The 13,890-nt window shown below is 40.2% G+C and overlaps 1 protein-coding gene across 5 annotated transcripts in view; it reads right to left on the reverse strand.

Moving 5' to 3' along the window:
• Positions 1–13,483, reverse strand: part of PARD3B (par-3 family cell polarity regulator beta) — a 392,041-nt gene extending 378,558 nt beyond the window's left edge. For all 5 annotated transcript variants that reach the window (XR_010440948.1, XM_064717877.1, XM_064717876.1 and 2 more), the window contains exon 1: positions 13,222–13,483. Coding sequence is in view for 4 of the 5 variants with exons in the window: in XM_064717877.1 (XP_064573947.1) it covers positions 13,222–13,341 (120 nt within the window). In the remaining variant the exon portion in view is untranslated. The remainder of the gene's footprint in view (positions 1–13,221) is intronic.
• Between the last annotated feature and the right edge of the window lie 407 nt (positions 13,484–13,890).

Consider the following 13,890-nt stretch of genomic DNA (forward strand, 5'->3'; position numbering starts at 1 on the left):
GCATATATTTTGCATCCATCCTGAGATGCCATTACAACCTTCATTTTCATTTGCATCTTGATGCCATCCATCATTGATGATGAGGCCAAGTTACTTTTCAGTCAGCTACCTCATTCACTCTCTTTGGGCTCCAGAACTATACCCATATACATTAACTCCACATATTATGCCATGCTCAAGCACCAGCAGAAATAAGAAATAAAATAAAAATCTACTGAAAATGCCTACAGCTAAGTGGACATAACATAGCCATTACTCACAAGAATGCTCAACCCTAAGCATGTTATAGGAACATTTTGGCACAATGCACTGTCAATAGGACTTGCAGAGTAACAGCTCCCTGCTCAGTCAGGGATGATCAGACCCGGCTCCCAACTCTCACACACAACAGGTAGAGAGCTGGTTGGTGACAAGTTCAGCCACAAGATGCTGAAAGCTTTTCAGCAAAGTAATTTGATCTACTTCCACTAAATTTTATCCCCATATGCAGTGCCTGAAAAGGAAACCAGCATATACAATGAAGCAGTTCATTCACTTATTTAAATGGTTACTAAGGACATTGCCAATGTCAGTTAATAAAAAAATATAACATCAGAATTTACTGGTCTAATGCTCACAAAATAAGTGATTTGGACTCCTAAAGAACCTGCAACAGTTTTGATGCATTATTAAAAAGGTATCTCTTACACTAACTATGACTTCAGGTTCAAAACCAAAAACACACAGAAAACTCCAAGAAAAACAGCCTGAAAATCCATTAAGTCTGCTTCAGCTTACAACAACACTACTTAAGAGTTTGATCATTAAACTGTAGCTTGTATCTTTCACTATGAACTCAAGCATCATGAAAATACATGATTCAACCTCACCACTCACAAGTTAAATCTAGCTTTTTTCCTCTCAGTCAAAAGAAACTCCATTCCACAAAGCCTCCTTCATAAAACTTTTTCTTGCCAGATTGCAGAATAGTATTTTTTCAGTAACAAGAACCACTAGCATGAAATTTATCACACACAAGATGTTTCAAAACTGAAGCAACAACATTTTGCAGAATGTTAATAGTCCCCTACAATCTATTTCAAAACTACTTTGGTCTGCACCACAGCATGTGGGACTAAGACCCTCACTGTCAAGTCTGCTTATGAACATCAGCACCCTGGATTTTGCTACATGATCAAGCTGGGTTTTTTTTTACTCTAAAATCCATATTGATAAGCCAAATAGTTAATCTCTAAACACACAATGCATAAAAGGGATCATTTCAAACCAGAAAAATGGAAGACACTTATAATCACCACAGCATTCACATTTGAGTGACAGCTAAACATAAAGACACATCAAGCATTCAGCCATCTGGAAAGAAGATTTTTTTTTTCATATTGTCTATTCTCAAAGCCTTAAGGCAAGAGTCAGAGGTTGACCAAGACTTCCATTTAGTGAGATGCTCATTTCCCATCTCCAGCCATTAACAAACTGCACTATAAACAATAAGCCAGACCCCTCCACTTTCACTGCATTCAAAGACAGTTGTGTCACACCAGGACAAATAATGTGTGCATACTGCCAGATGTACTTTATATTTGGAACATAGAAAGTTACCAAAAAATCTACCTAGTGTTTTCCTAGTGTCTTTGAATACAGCTTATTTAATAAAATGACTATATCAATTAAGATGTTTTGTTACACTACACAAGAAAGAATATGATACATATATAACTGCAAAATTCCTGATACATAAATAAAACCAACCAAAGTATGTATTCAGACACTATTAAGAGTTAAATGGTAGTGAATATTGCTGCAGCAAAATAAACAAAAACAATCACACTGCAAGCACGGCTACCAGAGACCCGAAGTGACCAGAGGAAAATGCAGTCCAGCTTTAGCATTACATTTTTAATAATACATGAAAGGCCTAATAAGTAAAAAGCACCCTGAATGTACAAACACAAACCATCTACTCCTTTCACATTCTCACTTGCAGCAATTACTCCCCCACAACACACAAAATTCAATTTAAACGGAAAACTACCTAAACCAGCATTTGCCAGACTCAGGGTACCAAGGTAACAGTAATCAAGGAAGAAAACACCCTTAGAAGTAATATATTTAAAATGCACAGGTCCTGAGTCTTCTTCTAAGCATTTATGAGATATAATGAGTTTTTAGAGCAAAAATTAAGAATTCATTTTGCTCTTCAGGAAGTCAGTGAACTGGTTTCCATGAGCATTTCTCATGTAAAGTTGGTACCTCCCATCAGCCAGCAGCTGAATGAGAGCTATCCAAATAACTGCTCCTGAAACATTAATACAGAAGTCTTCCCTGGATTTTTACGTGCAAATTTTCTTCCCTCACAGAGAAGGGTCATAATTTATCATTGAAAAATCCTAACATTAAATTATTTTTTTCCACACACATGTACTTTTTTTCCTCAAAAAAAATGCATCTCCCTTTTTTTATTGCAATCTAAACAACACCTGCATCATGACTACTACTATGCAAATGCTGGTCTTTATGTACAATATTGAAATGTCAATGAACTGTCTCCTTTCTGTCACCCAAAACAACTATTTCAGGTTTCCAGCTCTTCAGGGAGTTTTCTTTTTGTATTTCATAATGCCAGGGACTCCTGAAACATTTGTTCAGGATACATTTATTACAGCCAGCAGGGGAAAATTAACTGTGAACTGGCAGCAGCTTGGTTTTTCAAACCAGCCTAATTCTATGGAGGCTGAGCATGCTAACTCTCATCAGTCCTTGAAAAATTTCAGCAAGTTCTTCCACCCTAAAAAAACATGGGAAAATCCAATTGAAGAGAGCAATTGCCTCTCTAATGTTCCATTCTTTGAGCAGATAAAGAACGAGTTGAGAGGCATCAGTAAGAGAAGATGACAGTCAAATTTCCAACATTACTAACAAAAAAATATCTGCTAAATAAGGCAAATGTGAGAAACAGACTTTCAAAAAATATGCAAAATAAACAAATTTTATATATTAGTACACTGTTGTAACCCATTCTATAGAACAGAGAGGGTCAGGGGGGCAACCTGGAGAAAATACTGAATTTCTACAGAAATTGCAGTAGAGTGAGTAACCTAAAGAAAATACAATTAAAACTAGAGTCAAAGCAAAGTATTATAGATTTTTGACACACCAGAACAGACCAGATATTTCCATAAATCTACTTCTACTCAGTAGTAAAAAAACTACCTTGTAAAAATAAGCTTATAAATTGCTGACAACCCCTACTGTAGACAATTATTTTATTTTTTCAAAAAAAATCATTACACCTTAAAAATCATTGTTACTGCAAATAACTTTTTAACTCAGTCAGAGTAGAAAGAACGTAATGTGGAGGCAAACAGCATTTCACAGAGGTCCCAATATATAAACATTTGATTGATGTATTCAATATTTCCCTCATTTTTTTCTTCCTTCAAGCTTAACAAGTACTGGACTTTTTTTTCCTAAAAGCAAGCCCTCTGGGGTCTTTACTCAGCAAAAAAAATCCTGTATGACTTCTGGTTTCCATAGAGGCTTTCAAGTAGACTAACCCACAGTTCAAATAAAAACCAAGATAATGAAAAAAATTTCCTTAGAGAAATAACTTAAGCAGGAAATTGAAAACTTTGGGAGTATCTATTTCAAAAATAGAAGCTTGTTTCAGTTTAAAAAAATGTACAGGTGAGATGCAGCACCACCACCCAATTTACTGATGATCAAGTATGACACAAGCTAGAGGAAGTCATTTGGTTTTGCCTGGGTTAGTGAGACACAGTTTTCACTGCACAGCTGCAAGGTCCCGACTACCTGTGAAAGAAAAAGGCTGCAATGAGCCATTCTAGACTGAAACTGCTGCAAAACAGCAACATTGCCTCAGTCAGATTTGCAGAACCCCTGAATCACTTCTATGTCTAGAAAAGCTACAGACAGACTGTCACAAGTAGCTTTCTTTATTGCTTACCCTACTCAGGCACCATTGTATTTCTGTCCTGCCCTTGTTGTGTTTAATATCTAGGACTGATCAAAAAAATTCTGAGATGAAACTTCTCCATGAAAATCCTTACTGAAGTAGTTAAGAAAGCCTTATAGAAAAAGTTGAAGCTGGAAGAGAGAATTTTAATAGCGGTTCAACCAGGAATCCATAGGAAGGCTGTTCTGCAAGGAGTTGCAGGGTGAGATGGCACATGGAATTCTGATAAGCTCTGCAGGAAGAAGTTATTTAAGCAGAGTTCTAGGCCACATTCTATCTTCTTTGTTCATGAAACTCATCACTTACAAAGGGTCTGTATCCTAAGCAGCCTGCAGCCAACACTACCAATATGAGCAAAGCCTTTAGAGCTTTAAACTTGTAGTCTGGTTACACTTCTGGCTTGTGGTCAGAAATAAAAACTGCCAAGCAGAGAATGTTAGTGGAAATCTTTCTAACACTCAACATACTACCCACCAACAGAGTGTCACAGAGGATTTAAAAAAAATTATTATCATCATCATTTTAGGCAAACTGCACCACAATGAACTGCATGCAACAAAAAAAATGCTCAGCCTAAGAACTGACATGAACAGTGCCTACATTTAGCAGTAATAAAACTCTTTAAAATATTGAAAAAACATGGAATTATCCTCAGATATTCACCATGAAATTCTGGTCTTATCACCATTAATGACATCCAGCATTGCAAGACTAAAAAAAAAAAAATAAACAAAGGCTAGCAAAGACTAAATGGCCTCAAAACTTGTAGTTGGAAGAAAAACATAAATAGTGAACTACTTTACTATGGACATCACCAAAATTTATAAAGACACTGAAGCCTGCCTGTCCCCCTGGCACACCAGCCAAGAGGACAAGCTACAGAGCAGGTACAAAAAATAACCCTTAATTGTAAGACGGCCTACAAATGGGTGCTCCAGGGTTTGGATACAGAATAAATACAGCATATACACAGGATATGTATGTAACATATATATCATATACACAGGATTAACCCACCAGGATTTATGACTCATCTCTCCTTCAAAGGTACAAACCTGGACCTGCTGAATTATAACTTCTTTTCAGCCTGCTGAATTATGACTTCTTTTGAGCTGGAACTACTCTTACTTGAACACTACATTGTCACTCAAAAGAAACAGGAGATGATTATATAAAGGATTGTTTTGTCTCCTCTCAGAGAATCTATAATTCAGATGTTTAGGTTTGCCAAAAAAGACCAACTCAGCTGTTGATGGATTGATGAGAATGAGATAGTACCTTCTACAAAAATGCGAAGGTCTTTTAAGGTTTTAGGAATGAGATGTGAGTAGAGAAACTGATTAGTCAAGGTAAAAAAAATAAAGACACATAATTTTCAAGGAATGCAGGTCTGTGTTCTTTGGATTGCATGTAATTCTCCTTTAAGCATTCCATTTTCTTCTACTGATTGAGGAATTACTGCATTTTTGTAAAGGTAAATGATAGAGAGGGCGTGTATTATGATTTACCAATAGACAGTATTTTATTGGTAATCTGACAAACATTCTATTCTACCAGACAAGCCGTACTGCAAAATCATTTGGCTCAATGGAGCCCCATCCTCAGCCAGTAAAAAGAGTGAGTCCAGTGCCAGCTGTTAGCTTCTATCCATCAGACAGCATTCTGTGATTCCAACCCTCAGTCTCTGTAGAGTATAATCATCCATCTTCCTCCCTACCTACCCTTCATTCCAACGCCATCCTTATTATAGGCCATAAGAAGCATGTTCATTCAAGCATTCTGTAGTTTTCTTTTTCATGCACACAACAGCCAATAAAGAAAAACACTGAGGTAAGAAGTCTCTCTGTGGCAACAAATGTTGCGCTCTTGGGAAACCAATGAGCAACTTGTCTGAACCTCCCACCTCGGGAGCATTCCCAAGAGCAAGCCAAGCGCCTGAGCAGCGCTGTGGCACCTGCCACAAGAACGCCAAGTCATCAGTTCTGAATGGATGTACTTAGCGGTGACATAACAATTACAGGTTTACACTGGAAAGAAGAGACATTCTGATTACATTAAAACATTACAGTAGTTCCCTTAATGGAGATGTCTCTAGCACAATGATTAGGCATAAAGAGAAAAAAAACCCAAAGCACACAAAAAAACCAAGTCTTACATACTTTCTCTTTAAAGTGAGGAAAACAGTCCAAAAAAGTCCTATCCAGCGCAAACAGTAATTTGTTATAACACTAAGTTTCCTTTACAAATAAGTTATTGAAGTAATAAAGTACTGACAAGAGGGACAAGAGGGCTTACAGAACTACCACAGCAACATATAACCTGAGGGTAACAAAAAATGCTTTTATTAATCACAATATTACACAAATACTGAAGAGGCTTTTTTCCCAAAAGTTCTTGTAACATAGTGATTTTCTGAATTTCTCATATGAAGCAGCTTTCTCACTTTAACAATGTATTCAGGGCACTGTCTACTCCATTGGAATTTACAAGACAATTTCTATGAATAAGCCATTCACATGAGCCTGTCATTTCTGTTCAGTCACTTCCCTGACATAAAATGGGTATATCCTTATGCCTAAGATTCAATAATGGAATATAAAAATACAAAGCAGAATCTGTTTTCAATGATACTAATTGCTCAAGACCTTTAGTGTTATCATATTCATTAAGGATGAAACACAGGCATGTTTATAGGGGGTTAGAGGGAGTTTATAATAATGAAGCAATAGGCCTTCATGCCTAGGAAAGCTGCAGCTCTGACATTCAAATCATTAGGAAAGCCTAAAGAACGTTTTGCTCAACGGGGGAGGAAATCTGCTGCTACAGTAGCAGGATGCCAGACAGCACAGTATGTTGCAATTCAACTGACCCATCATGCTGAATGAGTAAAGAGGAAAGTAAAGTCACACAACATAAAACATTATGCCCAAATGGTTGTATCTGCTAAACTAAAGACATTATGTTTTTCAGAAATTATCAGTAAATCACAATCCTCAATTTTCAGATACTTAAACAAATAAAACAATTAAAACTGCATTTTATGCAGCAAGCAAAAGCACCTCCAGTTCCATCCCATGCCAGAAATACCACTTGAGGTTTGAATTCCTTCTTCACAAATTCCTACAAGTCTACTCAGAGTTCATCTTCAACTTGGCAAAGAGCAACAGCAAGCAGTCACTGCTTAGAACTCTGTATTGCTCTTGAGTGATTTCCTCCTATGACTGATTTAACATTCAGTTACTACACAAATCTGTGCTGTATCTCAATAACAGCTGAACTGTGTTCAGAATTTGATAAATATGATCTGGGAGGAAAAAAAAATGGACACCCACTAGTATCACATACACTGCAGGTCAGGTTACTCTCATTTTGCCTGTTGAATTTCCAGCAGCTTTATCCAGCTCTACCTTCAACTGAGCTCCCCTGAAACACATGAACATCAGCTAACTCGGTATTCCGCCAAAAGCCCAATACTGGCAATAGTCAACTTCTTATAAGGAAAAAGGGGATCAAACTTTTTTCATGTTATGAAGGTACATGTCCTAGAAGACATTTTCTATGACAAATCTAAATTCAACGGCAGTTTTTCTGCAGAGATTATAAACATCTGTGAGAAAAGGAGCCTGAAAATCTACCAAAAATGTCATTACCTCAACACTAGTGGCTAGGATACAACAAAGCAGCAGATACTTTACACAAAAGTGATTAAAAGGCAGGCACTTTTTAAGTCTCAATTTTTCTGGGTCCCTGTAAAAGTGATCCAGAAAATTTTTAAGGGACTCAAAGTTCTGTCACTTGAAACATGTTCCCAATCTCAATGAAATATCACCACTAGCATTTTTAGGTCGATAAGGAGTTTCTGAATTCATTTGTCTCCTTCCATTTTCTTTACTTTCCTTACTCATATAGCCTGTACTCCCATATATCAGTCAGTTACAAACTCATACAATAGTAATGAGAAAGCAGTGTAATCAAGTTTTATTCTCATTTTTTAGTGCAGTGTCATAGTGACAACTCCGAAGGCTGAATGCAGAAATGATAATCAAGCTGTTCATTGAAATCTATCAGTTGCCAAAACAATGTATAAGCTCATTAACATACTGGAGCTGATTAAGCATACTAAGAAAAGTATGGAAATCATGAGTTAAAATAATTTCTAGGAAAAAAAGTACTTGAAGACAGAGCTTAGAATTGTTTTGGTAAAACAAATTATGGATTCACCCCATCCCTATTAAAGCAAAAAAAAACCAAAATAAACTAAGACAAACTAGGATAGGGAAAAATACCAAACCTGGAGACCAAGTCCAAGACAAAAGTACACAAGAGCCACACAAATAGAACTCTATTACTCTGCCTTTATAAAGGACTAAATACTTACAATTTGCCCAAAACAGAAAAAAAATGTCATAAAAAAGGACTTCTTTCAAAACTTTTCACATATATCTTCTGAAAAAGTCTCCTGGTTTTGCAAACATCTTTTGTAAGCATTAGAGTAAAAAAAATTGTCATTCTCCCTATCCCAAATATATTTAGAGAAACTCTAAGAACATTTAGTTCTTCTGTTTGCTGGCTGATTTACAACAGCAATACCTAATTCCAGAGCACTAACTGTCATGTGGTCGGCAAGCAGGAACAGAAAGAAACTGAGAAAGTACTTTATTAGTAGAACTCACAAAATTATATAAACAATCAACCTGCAGCATTAGCTCTCAAAGTGTATCTAATTTGGGAAAGAGCATCAATACGACCCAAATCTCATTCTAATCAAAACCACCCCATTCTTGAATTTACCTACTCTTTTACTGCTTTCCTGCTCACTCTGACTGCAAATCAAAATTCTCATCACTATTCCAGGATTAACTGGGTGCCCTCTGTATGTTCTCATGAATGTCTCAGGAAAGACACCCCTGTTGCAAGTAGAGATCAAGTTCCAGGAAGACAAGGCAACTAATATTTGTCTGTCTCCATCCCCATTCCCAAAGGAGGCTCACAAAGGCTGTTAAGAGCAAGCTACTCAAGAATTTAACTGTGCCTATAGTGACAAATTTTAAACCACAAATGCAGTGATTATTAATTTTGCTACATGACTTCCATGTCCCACTCATTCAGCTGGCTTCCAAGAAGGAGACTGCAGACAGCCAAAGTAGTCACTTCAATCAAGCCACGCAGGTAAGTGCCATATAAGCAAACACTAGTAAATGAACACACAGATGATAACCACCACTTCCCTGTCTCCACCTCCTCCAGAGAGATAAAGAACATCTGGAGCAGCAAGATGTTTTACACATTTTCCTCAGAAAAGTTTCACTGCAGCTTAAGAAAAAGCCACAGTGGATTTCACTTTGCTAGCCTCATTTCCCTGGGCAGACACCACTTTCTGTTTTAACAACATTCAAGGCCTCAGAGACAGCAAGCAAGGATTTCCAGCTGAGCCAGGACTCCACTGCAAAGCTGGCAATTCAACTGTTGCCTCTAATGTGGGAGAACAGCATTTCCAAGGCAAGAGATGGGAGCACAACAGGGAATCTACCCTGAGTGCATTTAGCCCCATTGCATTTTAAGAAATTGCCTTCAACAGGACCACATAAATCCAAACATCGCAACAGCCCATGGAACCCTCCCATGCTGACCCAGAACTCCTCCTTTTCCTCTCATTCATATCCTTGGGGAAAGGGGAAAAAAGTCTCTGACAATTGACTGAAAAACAATCAACAAGGACCTGCATCCAAGGCTAGGTCTTACAGCTACGGAGAAGCAAACACAGGATCAGGCACAGCAACTCAAATCTTCTGCAGTACATCTGCTCTCACTCAAGCAAAGAATCCTAAATGCAACAGATGACACACAACTGCTCCCCAGGCACCAAAATATCAAGTTAGGGGCTGGGCTGATGATAAGTAATCATTAATCCTTCTGTATCTACCTGTCAGCAGAAAGACTTAATGTACATTGCTAAACAGCAACAAGAGCAGATCCTGGGTCACAAGAATTCCAACAAACTTCATTCTGCTCAAGTCACTTTTCTGAGATGACAGTGACTTCCCTGAAAAATTATTTATAATCCTCACAAAGCAGCTGATTGAGAAACAATTTCTTAAACATCTATGAGTATTCACAACACAAAATCCGAGACCACAGAAATCTCTTGGTTGATACTGTAACAAAAAGTTCTTAATTCCAGGCAATAATTGCATCCTCCAGTGAATCAGACAGGATCTGCCCATTCAGGAACTACTCCAGTACCTCTAAAAGCCACTAAATTCAGTAGCATTGAGAAGTAATTACTGTCTGATTTCTCAACTGAAATTGGTCCAGTGTTCTGGTTCAGTTAACAAAGCAACTTCATTAACTGAGGCAACTGAGCCTTTGTGACCAAACCTTGCCAACACAGTCCCGTCAAGAAACCAAATCAAATTTGTGAAGGAAACACAGGAGGCTACAATAAGCAACTTCTCACAAGCTCTCAGCTATCTACCAAAAGCCTCACAGAAACCAGAGACTTAATCATCAACTTTCCTCTCACTACAAATATAAAGAAGTGCAAAGTAGTTTAAACCAATTCAAAAATGTTTATTTCTATATGTGTATTCAAATATTTTACAGTATACATTAATTAATAGTCTAATCTTGTATCTTCCCCTTTGCCAGACAAGTGACTGCAGTGTAAGAGCAAAACTAGACTTCCAGGACAACTCCCAAAATGCAGAACCTCTCAAACATTTTCGTGGTATCTGACAGTACCATAACTAATAAAAAGTTCCTAAAGTTTGTATCCTAGCTACCTTTTTCATTTTCCCTTCTACAGCTATGAAAGATATTCCTTCTATCAATTCTCCCTCCCTCTCCAAATACTTCAGGCACCTTAACAATAAAATTTTCCACTTAGCTCTTTTAAAACATTTTAACACTTAAAAAAAAACTTACAAAAAGAACACTTAACACGCCAACAGAAAGAGCAGCATTCTGTCACAAAGTATTCCAAACATTCTAAATATTTTGAAAAGAAAAACAAATATTCGGTTATCTTAAGCACAAACCTGTTTATGCGCACACCTCACAGCACATTTTAACTGATTATCTTGAGATAATCCCATTAAGATTTTACATTTAAGAAAGTTAAATTCAGAAAAAGCTAAGAGAAGGAAAGTGGCAAAACACCCAATCCATCATGTTACATCAGACAAAAAAATACTCCAAAAGGTAATAAAATTAATTGTCTGAGACATCTGTATGATCTGTTTAACAAACCCCAAATTTTCCCCCAGGAAAGCAATCTAATGCTGAATGATGCTTGTCAAGATAAGAAGAAATTTATCTTTTTGGCCAGTTGCACTGCAAACCTTGTAGATTGGAAGCCAGCTAATCAAAGCACTACAACAGAACTGTTTACATTTCCAGTGAGCAGGGGGGAGGGAGAGAGGATGCACAAGGTATAAGACTTTTTTTAGTAACTTGAATGAAAACCTATTCTGCTTTTCAAGTCCTTAGGGTGCTCCCCCACTCTGCCTCTTTACACATCCTTGTATAAACTCTAGCTCTGAAGCTCCATTACTCAAAGTGATCAGCAATTTTTGAACAAACTGGCCCATACCACTTTGTCCACCTATGATGCAGAATAAGGAACTCAACATTTCTATAAGGAAATAAGCTGGAAAAAACCCACCAAGCTTATTTGCAAAGGAAGAAATACAAGGTCAGAAACATGAACTACAAGGTCAGAAACATGGACTCCGGCCTCTGGCTGTCCTATAAAGAAGGCTGATGGTTTCGACCTCACACCCCAAAGGGCATAAGAGAACATAGGAGATTATTACTAGACATTAAAAAAAGATATTTAGATACTAATTAATAGCAAATTGGTTACAAATGCATGAGAACAGCAGTACACTTAAGTGTCTGGCATTTATCTGAAGCTTTCTCACACTGTTGGAATTTCTATCCTATAATTGCTTATTGAGCCTTCTAGAACAGTCAGGGCCTCACCTAGAAAGGCAGGCTCCCTTCTACTTCTTTCTAAAGGAATAAAAAAAAGTAAATAAAGAGTAGAGGAGGAAAGGAATTTGAACTACTTATACAAAGGCTTCATAGGCCACCTTTAAGCCATCATCATGAGACTGATTTCAATCTCATCACAAGCACAAATCAGAAGCTGAAATCAATTTGTAAATTTCTACATTCAACACAGCTGAAAGTAATTCTGTTTCTGATAAAGCCAATCTCTTGAAGGCATATTTCAGTAGTCTTAACCATACTTCAGTGCAAAAGATCTCACTGACTGCTGACTCTAACAGTAGCAAGAATTCTACAAGCATTTTGTAGTTATTACACAAAGACAGCATCATTAGGAAAAACTACTTTTAAGAAAAAATATTTGCCAACCTCTATGTGTCTTAAGGCAGGTTAGAGCCTGACACTTGCTCAGAGGGACCAACATGGAGACCATAGCAGTCTCTACTAGATCAGTCTCAGCTGTTCAGGATGTATTTAACATAGTAGCAAGTTTTTCTCAAACTAAATCTGCAAGAACAAGAATTTACTTCCAGTTTTGCATTCCGGATATCAAACAGTTGACTGGGCCCATACGAAATTAGCACATGTCACAAAACAGAGCCCTTAAGACGTTGGCTGTACTTATTACTCAGACGTTTTAGGAAGATGAACACAATACTGTAAGTCCTTAATTCATAGTTTGTAACTGGAATCTCTTTCACAGAGCAGTATTTGCAACACTAGGCCTTTAATCAACACTGAACAGTACCCCATTAGCCTTCAGCACCTGCCTCTTGGAGAAAAAAAGAAAAAATATTTTTATGCTCAATTAGTTACAGCCAAAGAAAAACTTGGAGCTCCTTTCATGTAAAGGAAACCACCTTCCCAGGCAGATAGCACCTCACCGAGCAGCTGATGCCAGAAAACACAAGCTTGAATTAAACTGACTTATTGTTATGCTCCTGTCTGTTTCAAGTTTGTTAGTCAACACGCACAGCAGTAACAGCCATGCCGGCTGGGCAGCTGAGCGGGACACGCTCCCCGCCCGCCGGCATCAGCCGCTCACACAAAGTGTCTGCCAGGGGCACTCGGGCAGGGGGACAGTGCGGACAGTGTCCGTGTCCCCGCGGCCGCAGGGCCCGGAGCCCACCCGCCCCTCCGCGTCCCTCCAGCCCGGCCGCCCCCGCCCCGGCCCCGGGCCTTCCCCCCGCCGCCCCCCTCCCCGGGCCGGCTCCGCGCACGGCCCGGCCGCCCCTCACCTTCTCCTGGGCCTTGCGGTAGCGCTGCAGCGCCTGCTGGGTCAGGTCCCGCACGCGGAGCTGCCCGTCCTTGCAGGGCACCACGATGCCGGTCCGCCCGAAGCACACGGTCACTTTCATCTCAGCGCGCCGCCATGCCCGCCCTGCCCGCCCACGAACGGCGCCCGGCCGGGCCCGGCAGCGCCGGCAGGTGCGGCTCGGCGGCCCCACGGGGGCGGGCGGCAGGTGCTCCCGCGGGGCTGCGCCTCGGAGCGCGGGCAGCGCCGGCAGCGAGGCCCGGCCGCGGCCTCTCCTTCCGCCGTGCCCGCCCCGCCCCGCGCGGCGCTCCGGGAGGCGCGGGCCGGGCCGGGCCGGGCGGGGCGGCCGCGGGCGGCGGCGGCGCTCGCCCGGGGCACAGAGCGCCGGGCCGGGCTTAAAGGGGCCGCGGGGGTCAGCGCCCCGGGCAGCGGTGCCCTTGCCGCGGCTGGAGGATGGGTGTCCCTTGCACGCCGCGCTGTGCGGAGCGGGCAGCCAGGGTGCCCCCACGCCGCAGAACCCAGCCCGGTCCGCGGCAACGGCCACCGGCTTGAAACTCTGCGCTGGAGCGCGGGGCTCTGCCGGGCACGGAGAGTTGTGTGCCCCGCTGGCCAAGCAGCCCTCCCGCCAGCACGGCGCTGGGCTGGACCGCGG

Source organism: Zonotrichia leucophrys, chromosome 7 (assembly GCF_028769735.1).
Source record: "Zonotrichia leucophrys gambelii isolate GWCS_2022_RI chromosome 7, RI_Zleu_2.0, whole genome shotgun sequence".
Classification (NCBI taxonomy): Eukaryota; Metazoa; Chordata; class Aves; order Passeriformes; family Passerellidae; genus Zonotrichia; species Zonotrichia leucophrys.